Source organism: Scyliorhinus canicula, chromosome 14 (assembly GCF_902713615.1).
Source record: "Scyliorhinus canicula chromosome 14, sScyCan1.1, whole genome shotgun sequence".
NCBI lineage: Eukaryota > Metazoa > Chordata > Chondrichthyes > Carcharhiniformes > Scyliorhinidae > Scyliorhinus > Scyliorhinus canicula.
In genome coordinates this window covers 96,981,408-96,998,605 of record NC_052159.1, presented here as the reverse complement: position 1 = coordinate 96,998,605, position 17,198 = coordinate 96,981,408, and the positions used below count along the sequence as shown (strand labels likewise).

Sequence of the window (17,198 nt, the reverse complement as noted above, 5' to 3'; positions counted from 1 at the left end):
AGGTATCTGCTGCTCTTGTTCTTCTGGATGGTAGTGGTCGTGAGTTTGGAAGGTGCTGTTTAAAGAACCTCGGCGATTTCTGCAGTACATCTTGTAGATGGTACGCATGGCTGCCACTGTTCGTCGGTGGTGGAGGGTTTGAATGTTCATGGAAAGGGGGGCAATCAAGCGGGTTGCTTTGTCCTGAATAGTGTTGAGCTGCTTGAGTGTTGTTGGAGCTGCACTTATCCAGGCAAGTGGAGAGAATTAACATAGAACATATAGTGCAGAAGGAGATCATTCCACCTATCGAGTCTGCATCGACCCACTTAAGCCCTCACTTCCATCCTATCCCAGTAACCCAATAACCCCTCCTAACCTTTTTGGTCACCAAGGGCAATTTATCATGACCAATCCACCTCACCTGCACGTCTTTGGACTGTGGGAGGAAACCGGAGCACCCGGAGGAAACCCAAGCACACACGGGGAGAACCTGCAGACTCCGCACAGACAGTGACCCAGCGGGGAATCGAACCTGGGACCCTGGCGCTGTGAAGCCACAGTGCTAGCCACATGTGCTATCGTGCTGAGAGTGTTCCTTTGCACTCCTGACTTGTGTCTTGTAGATTGTGGACAGTCTTTGGGATTCAGGAGGTGAGTTACTCATCGTAGGATTCCTAGCCTTTGACTAGCTCTGATAGCCACAGTATTAATATGGCTAGTCCAGTTCAGTTTCTGATCAATGCCAACCCTCAGGATGTTGATTATAGGGGATTCAGCGATAGTAATGCCATTGAATGTCAAGGGGTGATGTTTAGATCCTCTCTTGCAGGAGATGGTCATTGCCTGACACTTGTGTGGCATGAATGGAACTTGCCACTTGTCGGCCAAGCCTGGATATTGTCCAGGTCTTGCTGCATTTGGACATGGACTGCTTCATTATCTGAGGAGTCGCGAACGGTGCTGAACATGGTGCAGTCATCCGCAAACATCCCTACTTCTATCCTATTTTCATCTGTTGCAGGCGAATACATTATTATATTACGCCTTCCAGCAATGTAACACAGGAATTGATTATGCACAATGTCATGACATGCATGCAGTTTAAGTTTTCAGTTTTACTCAGAACCGAAAATTTAAATTCATAAAAATAAATGCTAAAAATGTTCCTAACAAAACTCTTTCCTGAATAATGAATGAGTATTTTCAGTATGATTTACATGTAAACGTTGAGGAAAAGATATTCTCAACAGTAATTATAATCCATATTATTAATTAGTTAACCTTCTTTCCCCCACCTCCAAAATCAGACCGGACTATTCAGGATGGATTGGAGCTATAACACGGACACAAGCTAATGTCAGTTATTCAGCATTGGCCCAGTTGGTCAGCACCGACATTGATATGAAGACATCAGCAGACTTCTCAATTCCTGGAAACCTAGTCGTAGTAATATATCCATGCTGAATATCAAGCACTTTCCATCAGAATAACCTTCAAAATTAACATAGAAAGGAGCTGTTCATTTCAATTTTCTTTATGTTTCAAAGATAAAAGTTCACTGAAGCACAAATTTACTTGGTTTTAAAAGCACTTCCACTACTATTCCAACTACAATGCTTTAAAGGTATGACATGTTTAAAAAATGTAAAACATTACGTGTATGGCAGACTTAACTACATACTAGATTTGTTCTGTACCAAAGTTGCATTTTTTGGAGGAAATAGATCCACTTCCTTCTGTGGGCAGAGATCCATAAGGAATCAATATTTGCCTACTTACAGCTAAAATATATATTACGGAATTTGAGGAATAAGTGAAACAGATCACAAGTTTACATAAAATTTTAAGGCTGTGTTTAAGAATAGAAATTGAGAATTTAAAAGCAAGATCAAAAGTTACACAATTCCTGTATATAAAATGGACAATATGCAATAAGCATATTATCTATGCATCAACCTCTTTAAAATCAAAATAAAATATCTTACCAAATACTGTGTTCATTAGCTTCTGCACTTTGGAATTTACTCCACTCATTCTGTACAGTCCCATGGCATTAATACCTAAGAGTACATATGTCACATTTTCAAACATGCAAAAATCCGATGAATCAAAAAACAAGCCTTTTCATGTAATTTTTAAACATCAAATGGAATATCAAATTCCAATTTATAATGTGAAAGTGATCAAAATTGCCTGTGTTTGATTTTCTCTAATGTAAAAACGTAAAATGCTGGAATTACTCAGCAGGTCTGACGTCATCATTAGAGAAAGGAATAAAGTCAACATTTAAGGTCATTGAACTTCCATCAGAAAAGATTTTTGGGCTGAATAATACAGGAAGGGTGAGAGGAAGCAAAGTTATGGTTACATCCCGCAGCCTTAAAGCACTGTGGTGTGGCTAAACGAGGGCCAAGTGGGACTTTGCCCCTGACTGAGGAGGGGGCCCGCACTCTGGAGCTGACAGCCAATTCAAATGGCCAGCAGCTCCATCAGTCCTGACAGCAACAAAGGGGGATAAGTGGAAGCTGCTGGGACCAGGGGATAGGAAGGAAAAGGGCCGATGGATCCCTGGAGCAAGTAAGTCTTGGGCAAGGAGATTTTGGGTAGGTCAGGGAGGGTGGCAGGGTGCGATGGGGGGTGGGGGGGGAGCATGCATTTAAGGCTGCTGACAGTTAAGGAGGAGTGGAATTTTCTCTTAAGGGCCTACCTGCGATCAGCAATGGGTAGCCCCCAAAGTGTGAACACCCTCCATTTGAAGAGCGTTTTCAAAAGTTGGGCTGATCATTCCTGCCCAGTTCGAAAAATTTATGGCATAGGCAGCCTATTATCAGGGTCTGTTAATAACAGACCTAATTAACTTGATTACTTATTTGAATATGGTGGGTTGACTTTGGCATCCACCCACCTAGGTGTTGGATAGGAGGTGATGGGCTAGACACCCACCCTACTTTGCGACCCCTCCCCCGACCGCCTAAAATGCATCCATTTGGGGGGGGGGGTAAAATATACCCAATTAACTCAATTTCTTTCTCTACAGATCCTGCCAGACCTACTGAGCATTTCCAATATTTCCTGCTTTTATTTGAGTTCCAGCATCCACCGTATTTGTACTATTATTTTAATTTTCTGTACTTCAGAATTTCAGTCTTTTATCGAATTAAAGGAGCAGTGCATTAGAAAATTTAAACTTCTCTAAAAAAAATATTTTCCAGCAATAGCAAATGTTTTAACTGCAGTTTGTTGATGGACAACGGCAAGTGGGTTTAACTTAGCTGCCATTTTTGAGGCAATATAGCAGGATCTCTGGCACACGCAACGGCCAGACAATCATAGAATCCATAAAGTGCAGAAGGAGACCATTCAGCCCATTGAGTGTGCACCAACCATCTGAAAGAGCACCCTACCTAGGCTCTATGCCCCACCCTCTCCCTGTAACCCCACCTAAACTGTGGACACGAAGGGGAAATTTAGCAGAACACATCCATCTAACCTGCACATTTTTGGACTGTGGGAGGAAACCGCAGCACGTGGAGGAAACCCATGCAGACAAGGGAAGAATGTGTAAACTCCACACAGTCACCTGGGGTCGGACTTGAACCCAGGTTGGCGGTGCTGTGAGGCACCATTGCTAACCATAATCCTGGAAGCTTGTCAGGCATTCACACATCTCTGCTCACAGGAAGAAAATTAATTTAGTCAATTGTTGATAAACTGTGTTCAAACATGAGGGATAGATATGATTGAACAGCATGAATTTCTGCAATACTAAGGTAATGGTCAGTCATGGAGTGGCACTCTCTCTAATTATAAAGTGCCAAGTAATTGAGATTATGGGTGGAGTTCTACATTGTGAGTCCACCTTGCTACCGCTGCCAGCGAGGACAGATATTTGGCACTCAGCCAAATTCCATACTTTGCAGCAGGAACAGAGAATCCTGTAGGCATGAAGGAACAGTGAATCAAAGTCTACATATTCACCATAGCAGAATAATGTGCTTAGAATCATTGAATTTACAGTGTAGAAGGAGGCCATTCAGCCCATCGAGTCTGCACCGGCCCTTGGAAAGAGGGCCCTACTTAAGCCTACACCTCTATCCTCTCCCCGTAACCCAACCTAACCTTTTGGACATGAAGGTCAATTGTGCACAGAAAATCTGGGGAGGGGGGTGGTTTTTGCCATCATGCTGGCAGAGAGGGGCCTGATAGACCTGGAAATGCTGGCTCCAGAGATCAGGGCACCATTTTTAAAGGGCTCCTTGATCTGCACAGAGAAAGTACTCCCCCTTGCTCCCGTGGATATGGGGAAACCCCCAACAAGCACCAAGGCAAGCCCCGCCCTCACGTATATGAAGAACACACCCTCCCACAAGCAAGTCAGGAGCTCCCCCCTTACACATAGTGGGAATTCCTCCCCAATTGAGCTCCCCAGTGTACCCGCCCCAGGGTAGCTGGGACACATGTCCCTCTCCCCCCAGGGGTTATACTCACCTTTGTGCCCCCGGCAGCTTCCCTTCGACTGCTGCACATTTGTAAAATCCTGTAAGGGAGGAATTCTTTCTTTGGTGCAACATATGGCAGGCGAGCTCTTTTCGCATATTTAAGTTTTTTCAAAGTTATTTAAATGAAGACCCCATCCAATACATCACCATGAGCGGTGGGGAAAATTGGAATATCCCGCCAGTGAGAATTTTGTTTTCTGATTCTCAAGAGATTTTGCGCTCAAATTACCATTTACGCTCCCGTGGATGCAGGCACAAAATCGCGCCCTCTCCCCAATATATATTTATCACTGCGTGGGTTACAAATTCCATTTCAAAGTGCGGTTAAAACACCTAAGCCAGGCTCACTCAATGGAAAACCTGTAGTATCAGTTATATCTTTAGGCAGGGTGGCATGGTGGCGCAATGCTTAGCACTGCCAAAGGCGCGGAGGACCCGGATTCGATCCCAGTCCCGGGTCACTGTCTGTGTGGAGTTTGCACATTCTCCCGTGTCTGTGTGGGTTTCACCCTCACAATCCAAAGATGTGCAGATTAGGTAGATTGGCCATGCTAAATTGCCCCTTAATTCGAAAAAAATAATTGGGTACTCTTAATTTTTTTAAAAGGTTATATCTTTAGGTATTGCTGTGATTGATAAGAAGTTAAAAGATCTGTTATGAAAGTTGAGCTCCTAGACCAGCACTGGAACTGTGCAAGCATGTGTTTGCGCCCTGAACCAGGCTGTCAAGCTAAATATTAATTTTTGAACAGGCTGTGAATTGCAATAACAACCTGAAACAAACACACTTTGAATTTTATTAAAACTCCAACATGAACCTTTCAATGCAGCTTAGCAAAGCTTCCATGCATTTTGGCACAGGGGTTAAACACCACCAGCCCCACAACCCCTCCAAGAACATCCATCCTCTGCTGGCAGTTAAGAGTCTCCTTACTTAGCATTGTTCTCCTTTTCCAGCTGCACATGGGACATGCTGGTGCCAGTAAGAATACAAATCATAAGCACTGTCATCGATTTCTGCAAGTGTGAGTACTGCACTATCTTCGGCTGTTAAATATTGCCTCACACTCGAGCTATAGCCATCTTAAGATTTCAATCATATTCACCTGCATGTCTTCGGAACCAAGCCCTTGGAATATTTTCTGATCTCACAAGCTCCACGTCTCCGCAAGACATATTTTCAGAGTCCTTCGGCCTTCCCATTTTGTGTTCAAAAACTCCTCCTTCACTGAGACTCTGCATAGATTTTGCCCCTCACCCTGCTCGTCACCTGTCTCCAACCACTTCCCCTTTCCATGTTGAAGTCTTGCCACTAGCCTCCTCATCATTCCTCTCTCTGCATCCTGTTTTTCTCCCCTTTCCTCTCTCTTTTCCCCTTTCCTCTCTCTTCCTCCTTGCGTCCTTACCCTTCCAATTCCATTTACCTCCTTGCCACAATTTGTGCAATTAATCTCATCCTGTAACACTGCTCAACCTGAATAATACACTTGGACTGAACTCTTTGTGCAATGCTATGGATCATAGACTTGAGATTTTAATACAATTGTCAGTTTAGGAGTCATTGCCTTCAAGTATGAAGAAACAGCAGTCAGTCTCATACCTCTTGCTTCCACAGCTTCAATGCACTTCTTTACAAAATTAAAACCGGCCTCATTAAGGTACACTGCAAAACAAAATTGAGTCCCTTAAGTCTCACAACTAATTAAAAAATTAAGTCAGTAAATTCAGGAGAACAAAACATAGAAATTACAGTGTTATTCTTGATGTCATGCACCTTAAATTAGATTTCATCAACATTAACTTGAGCTTTAATCACATTCCAACAAATACCTATGTAGATTTTAAAACCTAAGTCTTTGTTTTTAATTACTGAAATTCCCATGGCTACATGTACTGTCTGTGCCTACAGTTTTAATGGAAGAGAGCATAAAATTAACTTGCTAAATATTCAATAAAGAGGCAGTTGATGTTTTTTATTCCCGATGTTAAAGTAATATTGAACAGGTGATAAACATTTGAACTGAAAATGATGCTAATACAACAGAATGTTACATTGCCAGCAATCTCAACCAGTTGACTGAGTAAAAGATTAAAATTCTTTATTATGAAATACATATTTAAAACGCTCAACATCAGTAAAAATTCAAAACAGTTATAATGCCCTACTGAGGTGATTCCCCACTGGCTCAGCAAGCATTTTTAAAATAAAGCAAATCTGATTTTTTTTAAATCTCATCATGTTAGGATAAATATGAGAGAATATGGGGTAGGCAGTAGGCAAAGAGGAGAAATTGAGCTTGTTAGCTACAAGTGCCTTTATAGCTCCAAAATAGTATGCATGGCTTACATGTACACTTGTGACCATGTACACTTGTTAACTGCACAGAGCAAATAGATTTAACACAATTCACTTCAACACTTCAGCACAGTAGCATGGTGGTTAGCACTGTCGCTTCACAGCTCCAGGGTCCCAGGTTCAATTCCCAGCTTGGGTCACTGTCTGTCCGGAGTCTGCACGTTCTCCCCATGTCTGCGTGTGCTAACCTCCGGGTGCTCTGGTTTCCTCCCACAGTCCAAAGATATGCAGGTTAGGTGGATTGGCCATGCTAAATTGCCCTTCGTGTCCAAAACGGTGTGGTTACTGGGTTACGGGGATGGGGTGGGGTGTGGGCTTAAATAGGGTGCTATTTCCAAGGGCTGGTGCAGACTCAATGAGCCGAATGGCCTTTTTTCAGTGTAAATCCTATGATTCTAAGAGACTCTCAATGGCCCTTAAGGCCATTCTTGAATGGCTCTGGATCCAGCTCTGGACTGCACTATGTTGAAAGGGGAACAGCAGTCTGGTCTGGCTGGCTAAAAAGGAATAGCAAGGAATATGGCAGCACAATAGCACAGTGGTTAGCCCAGTTGCCTAACAACTCCAGGGTCCCAGGTTCAATTCCCGCTTGGGGTACTGTCTGTGTGGAGTCTGCATGTTCTCCTGTGTCGTGTGAGTTTAGCCATGCTAAATTGCCCTTAGTGTCCAAAAAGGTTGGGTGGGGTTGCTGGGTTATGGGGATAGGATGGTGGTGTGGGATTGGGTAAGGTGCTCTTTCCAAGGGGCGGTGAAGACTCGATGGGCCAAATGGCCTCCTTCTGCACTATAAATTCTAGGAGGATATAAAGAATCTACAAAGGGATATAGACATTAATAGAGTGGCAGGGGTGCGGAAACAGTAGGTTCGTGCTCTACTGAGTCACTGCCACTCCCCTCAGCCATCACCTCAGAAATCCTAGTAATCTGGTGAACGACCGATCACTAGATTGCTGTGACATCCCAATACCCTTTTTCATGCTGTAATACACAACCATGATAGCAGCAGTTTCAGCTTGTATAACTGTAAGCTGACCTTGCATGACTAATTTAACTGAATATTTTGATGAATCAACAGAGAATCACTTGGTTGCATGGTGTACTAAAAACAACCTCTTTCTAAAATGTTAGAAAGACCAAGGAACTGATCATCGACTTCAAGTAGCATAGCATGACACACACGGCTCCAAAGTGGAAATGGTCGATAGCTTTAAGTTCTTGGGGGTCACCATCACCAACAGTCTGTCCTGGTCCACTCACATTGATGCAACAGTCAAGGCAGCCCAACAACATCTTTACTTCCACGGAAGCTAAAGAAATTCGGCATGTCTGCATCGACTCTCACAAACATCTACAGGTGTGCCACAGAGAGGATCCTATCTGGCTGCACCATAGCTTGATATGTGAACTGCTCGGCCCAAGATCGCAAGAAACTGCAGAGTGTGGTGAACTCAGCCCAAAGTATCACACAAGCTTGCCACCCTCCCATTGTATTTGTCTACACCTCCTGCTGCCTCAGGAAGGCAGACAGCATTGTCAGTGACCCAGGCTTTGACCTCTTCCAGACCCTTCCATCAGGCAGAAGATACAGAAGTCTGAAGACCCGCACATCCAGACATAGGAACAGCTTCTTCCTCACAGCTACTAGACTCAACGACTCTCCCTCGGACTGATCTGTTCCCTGTAAGAACACTATTCACGACTCCCTATGCTGCTTTCCAATCATTATTTGTTGATGTACCATTTGTCAATGTACTCTGTCGATTATTCTTTTGTCTACTATGTACGTTCTGTGTACGTTCCTTTGGCAGCAGAAAAATACTTTTCACTGTACTTCGGTACATGGGACAATAAATATCAATCAATAAATCAGAGAAGGCTGATGAAGAGAATTCACCAATGTTGTTTGTATGAATTTTAAGAAAGGGTTTGTCAAAGCACCACATAAAAAGCTTGTTAAAAAATCTGAATTATGGTGGGAATGGGTTTTGGTACCCACAGGTCTGGGACTTTGTCCGGAGGCAGGCTCCAGGCTTTCCTCGGGCTCCCTCTGAGGAGAGTACAGGATAAGGTGATGTCAAAAATGCTGGTTGGGGAGGGAAGAGTCTCGGAGATATATAAGGAGTTGATGGGAGTGGGAAAGGGTCCCTATCGGGAAGGTGAAGAGGAAGTGGGAAGAGGAGCTGGGAGGAGAGTTGAAAATCAAAATTTGGGAAAAGGTTTGAAGAGAGTTAATTCATCCTCGTTGTGTGCCAGACTTAGCCTGAACCAGTTCAAGGTGGTTCATAGAACCCACATGACGGTAGCCTGGATGAGCAGGTTTTTTGAGGTAGTGGAGGATAGGTGCGGACGCTGTGGGGGAAGCTCAGCGAATCATGTACGTATGTTCTGGGCATGTCCGAAGTTGAGGGGATTCTGGCAGGGATTCGCGGACATTATATCAGAGGTCCTGGAAGGGAGGGTGACTCCAAGTCCAGAATTGGCAATATTTGGGGTATTGGATGATCTGAGGGCCTGGTCAGGAGTGTGGGTCAGCGACATGGTCAGGTTACTCAGGCTGGAAAAGATTAAGTTCACTTTGAGAGGATCAATTCAGGTAGTACATAGGTAATTAGGAAATAGGGGGTAGTAGGGGACGTTGTTTTTAGGTTATTAGCATGCGTCGGCTTGCGCGGTTGTTTAAGGAATGTTAAAGTGTTAAACTGTAAAAATTACAAATGCTTCAATAAAATATTTTCTAAAAAAAATCTGAATTATGAAGGAGGAACAGTTTGAGCATAGATTAAAACAAATTGGCTTAAAGATAGAAAAAAGTGAGTGAATTGTTGCTTTTCAGTCTGGAGGTGCTGTTAGACAGTGCTGTTACCCAAGGTTAGTGCTGGATGCATTTGCTGGACACGGTAGGAAGTGGAAAATTGACATGATGACGCAATTCTCAAGGGTGTGCAAGGACAAAAAACATTGGTTCATAAACATAGGTCTTTGAAGGTGGCAGGATATATTGAGAGAGTTAGAAAGTATTTGGGATCTTTGCCTTCATAATACTGGTATTGAGTCCAAAAGCAGGAAAATTATGTTGAACTAATATAAACATCTGGTTCGGCCACAAATATTGTATCTATTTCTGCTTGCCACACTTTGAAAAGGTATGTGGGTCCTTGAGAGTGTGCAGAGATAATTTACCAGAATGGCTTCAGAGATGATGGATTTTAGTTACAAGTTTAGGTTAGATGTTCTCCTTGAAGCATAGGAGGTTGAGGGGAGATTTGTTAGAGGTCAGCAAGACCATGCAAGGTTTAGATAAGGTAGACAACAAAAGTTGTTCCCATCAGCAGATGGTACAAAGACAGCAAGGAGGCACAATGGTTATCACTGCTGCCCACAGCACCAGGAACCTGGGTTCAATTCCAGCCTTGGGTGACTGGAGTTTGTACGTTCTCCTCGTGCCTGCGTGGGTTTTGTCTGGGCGCTCTGGTTTCCTCCCACAGTCCAAAGATGTGCAAGTTTGGTGGATTAGCCATGCTAAATTGTCCCTTAGTGTCCAAAATGATAGGTGAGGTTACTGGGTTACAGGGATAGGGTGGGGGGTTGGGGTCTAGGTAGGGTGCTCTTTCAGATGGTTGGTGCAGATCCGATGGACCGAATGGCCTCCTTCTGCACTGTAGAGATTCTATATAGATTTAAGGTTTTAGATAAGTGATGTAGGGGTATGTGAAAAATAAATATTTTTAATGCAGCTAGTGGTAATGACATGGAAATTGATGCCAATGAGGCCAGTGGAAGCAGAGATGATCAATTATTTCAAAAGTAAATTTGATAGGCAATTGAGGAAAATAAACTTGCATGACTCTGATGTTACAGCAGGGGTTAAGAGGACTGACTAAATTGCAATCTATAAAGAATCAACGTGGTTTTGATGGCCAACAAGCTCTTTCGATGCCATTGTGACAGTAGTAAGTTTTTACTACAACACTCAGGCATTGGGTAGGCTGCAATGGAAGCTGCTACAATGGTCCCCAGACACTGCACTCTGATTTGGTCCATAGCGGCTGAATGGAGTTGCTCACCACTTCCATACTACAAAAGATGGTTTCCAAGGCTTGAGCAGAGCCCCTTATTAACTTGGTGCTCTATTCTTCATGCTCTTCGACATTGAATGGCAGGATTTCCAATGCAACAAGCATTCTTCCATAAGCTGCCTGATCACAGTTCTCATCGACATCCTTTGCAGCAGAACCTATGTGCCATTTCATCCTCTGGCAACCTGGCCACTCCACTAACCTTGCCCTATTCCTAGTTGGGAGTCATCTGTACCTGGTGTTTTAGAACATGCAAAGTCTCCTTCTAATCTATCATGTAAGATGTGTGCAGTGACAGTATCTGAGCTGTTGGCCTCTTGGAATGTAAATATGAGGGTTTCAAGAATGCGAAGTTTGTGAGCGTGAAGTGAAGTATATGCATGTTAGGTATGATTTCTGATTAATTGAGATTGCTGGTGATTGTGTGATGTGAATGTGGTGGTTTGAGCAGTGCTTGAGACTAGTGACGCAGGTACTGGATATAGCATTTAAAGATGCATTCACATAAATTAATTCTATGTGCGTGATCATTCAACTTGCAACACTACAATCAAGTTTGTTTTCTATTATTTCATGGGATATAGGAGTCACTGGTAAAGCCAATATTTGTTTCCTATCCCTATTTGCCCTTGAGAAGGTAGTGGTGATCCACCTTCTTGAACTGCTGCAGTCGATCTGGTGCAGGTACACCCACTAGGAAGGGAACCCAAATCCTCTCTTGAGATTGCTGCAAAACTATCTGATTCTACTGACTTTTTAACTGTGTCTGGAGTGCCTCATTTTGCTCCTCCACACCGCCATCCTCCCCTCCCGAAAAAAAAATCACTGCTTCTGTGAATACAGGATAATTCTCCTCCTCATTTCCTCCAAGATCATCCATGCAATCTATGAAACTCAGGGAAGCCTGTTCCCTCCCATATTTATCTATTCTTTTCTCTTTCCCAAATCATGTAAGTCTTCCAATACCAGCTCCTGTCACAATATACTTCTTCTTTAAGAGGGGCAGGTAGCTTTAAGTAGTGCAGGAAATTATTGATTTTTGGCCCGGCAAGCAGTCAATCAACTTTCGTCACCTTTTCAGGAACAATGCTCCAGTCCCTGACAATGAAGAGTCGGCAAAACATTTTTCATTTCCCTTCTATGTCTTTTACAAACAATTTTGAATCTATGGTCATGATTTTCTGGACTTCCGCCTGGTGGGATGTTTCCGTCACACCGGGGGCGAACCCCATGGCAGGTTGCCCTGTCGCGCAGCTGGCGAGAAATGTAAGCGTCCATTGACTTTGACGGGACCGGAAGATCTTGCTGGCAGCCATTGACGAGCCATTTTTACCGCTGGAAAACCCGCTGTGGGGTAGGGGATTCTAGCGTATGATTTCTAGCTATTTTTCCACACATTAGAGGGAATATCTTTTTCCACTCATCATCTTGGCAACCTCTGTTCAAGCATCTCTTAACCTTCTCTGTTCCAAGGAGAATAGTTTAACATTCTAACCTCTCCTCAGAACTAAGGTTCTTCAGCCTTTGTAACATCCTGGCAAACCTCCAGCATTCCTTTCTATTACATTTACATGTTTCCTGAATTGTCCACAATACTCTAACGAAGCTCAAGCAGAGTTTTTGATGCTGGGGTGAATGCCCCGATGGCAGGACAGGATGCGAGTGAGACTTGCATACTGAGGCAGGACGTTGGCCACGCTCAATCACGCTTCACACAGTTGATGGCATGGTCAATTGTGTGGCAGGGCATACAGGAAGTCGCCAACCACACCATTATCTCATGGTAATTGAAGGTCCAGGCACCATATTTAAAAGGCATGCCTTTCATGATTGACCTCCCCCCGCCATCCCAAACCGCCCACCCATCACCCTTGACCCTCCTGCTATCATCCTGCCGTAACCACACACCATCACCCTTGATCAACTGTCAACCTAGAGCTGCCACTCATTACTATCAAGCTGTCCCACAATGCGCTGGACCTGCCGCACATTACCCTGAGCATGCCAATTGTCATACTCACCCTCCCTCTATCCCCCTGACCTGCCCTCGGTTACCAGTAATTCTCCCAGCCTCACGTCTGATCTGGCCACAATCACCCTTGATCTCCTCTCCATCATGCTTGAACTGTATTTGCATATTTGACAATAGTGACTTCATTTCAAAATCATTTATTAGCTGTGAAGCCCTTGGGGACATCCAGCAGGCCTGGAAGGCACTACTGAAAGGCAAGATTGTTATTTTTTTGCCTGACAGGTGGCTATACATTTTATCGATTTAATTGATGGAAGGAATGGAATTCTTTTGATATGCTAAATAATTCAATTTGGTAGCATCTGTAGGGAGAGAAAAGAGCTAACGTTTCGAGTCCGATGACTCTTTGTCAAAGCTCAGACAAAGCTTTGACAAAGAGTCATCGGACTCGAAACGTTAGCTCTTTTCTCTCCCTACAGATGCTGCCAGACTTGCTGAGATTTTCCAGCATTTTCCCTTTCGTTTCAGATTCCAGCATCCGCAGTAATTTGCTTTTATTTTAATTCAACTTGGTATTCTAAGGTCCAGAATAATTCAGATGAATTTCATGGACTGAAATACACATTTCTATTATATCATTTGAAGAGTACTGGCTGACAATTTATGCCACCGTGCTTTGATAGTTGATTGTTACCTGGTAGAGTTACATCCTTATTTTATTTGCATTCATTTGAAATAAACAGCCATTTATTAAAAACACTAACAGAGGTGTGTGTGAGCAACACTGAAAACGTGCACATTTCTGAGAAGCCAAAAGATTTCTTACACTCTTCTTTCTTGCTAAGAGGCGGCAAAGTGTATATCTGGAAAAAAAAATTATATTATTAACAACTTGACAATTTTGATACCAAGCTAACTGGTATTAATTCTTCATTGTAATAATTTGATCTAAAATCACAAATTGAGCACTTAAAGCATAACATTAAGACTGGAACAGGTTATTTATTGTGCAATATTCTAAGAATGAAGACAGTTCATAGAATATTTTCCATAGTTCACTTAAAATATTGTTCACTTTTTGTTGCATCTTCCATTAAAAAGGAATAGATTAACTTAATTCTTACTAAACCAGCAACAGAAATATTCCAACTATATTTTATTTCATGATATAAATAACAAAACATGTACTGGCAGCTGGGGTGCAAATTCAGGACTCAAACTTCCAATTTGTCTGAATTAATACCACTTCAGGAACTGCACGAGTCCTTGGCACTCTGCTGTCACTTTGCTCCATGGAATATTACAGCAATCCTATCTCAAATGTTCTTGTTCTAATTTAGCCTGTGTTTTCTTACTACTAACTTCAGCAATTTTGTGCCACATGATAAGAAAACATTTAAAAAACGTTTTATGTGGATTTTAGGGTGTCTGGAATAATGAATATTGTATCTTGAAATACATTTTCACAAATCAGATGCTGTAATTTGCATTTGTCATTTACAAATATGTTAATTAAAATATTTCATGCAGTATGTATATTCTTCTATGCTATGATTTTTTTTATAACGTTGGAGTACCCAATTCTCATTTTTTTCCAATTAAGGGGCAATTTAATATGTCAATTCACCTACTCTGTACATCTTTGGGTTGTGGGGGTGAGACCCACGCAGACATGGGGAGAATGTGCAAACGCTACAAGGACAATGACCTCGGGCCAGGATCAAACTCGGGTCCTCAGCGTCGTGACGTAGCAGTGCAAACCACTGTGCCACCGTGTCGCCCCTCTTCTATGCTATGACCGAGTGTTCCTATAATCTGTCTCAACGAGCTAGTAAATGAGATAGACAACAGAGAAAACAAATGTGAGAATTAAAAAATGGAAGAAAATGGTTGCTCATTTGACAATTGAAGCTTCTTTTTTTATTTGTATGGAGCAGTTGTACCGTCATGGGAGAACTTTACTTCATGGTAGCAATATGAATGCTTAGGCTCAGAGGATGTTGGGCAAATTACTTCCATATCTGTCAAGGATAATTGCTATTGTTTCTCCTGGTCTGCCTCCAAATATGGTAAACCATGAGTGGGCAGGTTTCACAATACTGAATCCATCCTCCAGCATCAAATAAAATACTAATAACATTCTAAACTACATACAAAAGCAGAAAGAAATATACAATCAAAACACAAAATACAGGCCGTCCCTGGCTAAACCAACCAATCCGGAAAGACCTAAAGTGCAACTCTGAAAATGGAGATTTCTGTGGAGCAGTTTACATTGAACTATATCCTCATGCTATTTATTACAGGTGAGTTGAGTGCAGAGACATTCATTTACATCACTGCAACCTTTTCAAGTGTAAATGTTAGGAAAGTCAGATAAGCTTGTAAGTGTTTTCTGGATGCAAAAAGGAGCTATATGTAGTACAGCACAGGAAAATCTTCCTCTTTTGCATCATTTCCCAATTGAAAAGGCAGCCAGTTTAATAATCTATTGCTAGATATATGTCCACACATGCAGACCAACTTTGACTTACACAGTAATGCACTAAAAATGGTAGCAGGGTACTGCTAAATTTGCAGCTATCGTTTACATAGTTTTATTCAACTAAATAGGATAACTACAATATATAATCTTACACCTGTGTACATTTCTGGTCTGCATTTGGCTTACACAGGGACATTAGGAACAGAAACAGGCCATTCAGCTTTTTGAACCTGTATTACTTAGGAATATGCCTTTCAGCTTGTTCTATGTTAAAAATAGGCCAGCCAACCCCTCTGGCATGCTCTACCAGGCAATCAGATAATGAATGATTTGCATTTGACTGTCATGGCTCTATATCCTTGAATGCTTTGTGAGGTTCAAATTCAAATGCTTAATGCCTCCGAGCTACATTCTCCTTTGTGCTAGATTTAGGCAAGCACTAGCCTCTTTTAATTAAACCTTTTTGCTCGTCAGAAACAGTGGCTGACCTTGGGGAGGTGAACAGAGTTTGTACTGTTGAATTGAGACATAGAGGGCAGGATTCTGACCCCTCGCCGGGTCGGAGAATCCCCGGGGGCGGCATGAATCCTGCCGACCCCCGACGCTGCCTGCCGTATTCTCCAGCGGCAGTTTTTGGGTGGGGTTGGGGATCACCTCACGCCGGCTGGGGGCCGCCCAGCAATTCTCCGGGCCCCGATGGGCCGAGCGGCCGTCGGTTTCTGGCCAGTCCCGCCGGCGTGGATTGGACATGGTCCCACACGGCGGCGGAACCTGGCAGGTAAGTTGGCTGGTGCAGTCCTCGGGGAAGGTGCGGGTGATCCGACCTCGGGGGGGCGGGGGCCACGGTTGACTGGCCCGCGATCAGGGCCCACCGATATGCGGGCGGCCCTGTGCAGTGGGGGCACTTCTTCCTTCCGCACCGGCCCCTGTTGGGCTCCGACATGGCGGCATGGAGAAGACACCCCTCTGCGCATGTGGCAGAATACACTGGCCGGTCTGCGCATGCGCTGAACCACGCCGGCGGTTCTGCTCATGTGCTAACTCGCGCAGTCCCTTCGCGCCGGCCCAACGCCAGAGTAGTTGGCGCCGTTTTTTACGGGGAATTCGGCCATTGCGCCGATTCAGGAGAATCCCGCCTTCAGTGTGTGGGATTTTCTGGCCCTTCATGCCGGTGGGATCCTCCGGTCGCACCAAAGACAACACCCGCAGCATGTCCCCTGGCTGTGGGATGGGTGAGCACTGAAGAATGGCGTAGACTTTGGCAGATCCAGGAGATCCTATCGGGGGCCAAGGGCGAGCCACCTCCTCCGCCGAAAAACATGCTGCGGGGGGAACCAGAAAATTCCACCTAGAATTCCACTGCTTCAACTCTGCACCCAGAGTTATTTTCTCCATGCTACCTTCAACTGAAGAATTTTCTGCCACATTATTAGTCTGATATGCCTGTCTCTCAAAATACATTGTGAACTTTAACTTTTAAAGAACTCATTTAAGATGATTAGCTGCAATAGTTGGAGTTTGACAATAGGGGATGTGACTAACGTATACTCATGTTCCAGGAATAATGAACTGTGCTCCGTTCCTCCCCTAGCCCCACAACTATAGGTATGACTTAAGTAGAGAAGGATGGAGAAGGCTCATGTGCAGCGTAAATAATAGTATGAATCTGTTGGGTTAAATGGCCTATTTCCATATTATAAATAGAAGGTGTAAACTCAATGGTAATGGAGGAGAATTCTTTGTATTCAATTGCTTATTGGAGATTGAAGAGTAGTGAGTGGGAGGATTTTAATATGTAGATTCATAGACATTTACAGCAGTGAAGGAG

General features: G+C 43.5%; 1 protein-coding gene across 1 annotated transcript in view; it reads right to left on the bottom strand.

Annotated features, from left to right (window-relative positions):
* The window catches only part of arhgap42a (Rho GTPase activating protein 42a), a 505,650-nt gene that overhangs the window by 97,809 nt on the left and 390,643 nt on the right, over positions 1–17,198 (bottom strand). Inside the window, exons 12-14 of the mRNA XM_038818093.1 lie at positions 13,712–13,748; positions 6,082–6,144; positions 1,968–2,042 (exon numbers count right to left, since the gene is read on the bottom strand). Of these exons, the coding sequence (XP_038674021.1) occupies positions 1,968–2,042; positions 6,082–6,144; positions 13,712–13,748 (175 nt within the window). The remainder of the gene's footprint in view (positions 1–1,967; positions 2,043–6,081; positions 6,145–13,711; positions 13,749–17,198) is intronic.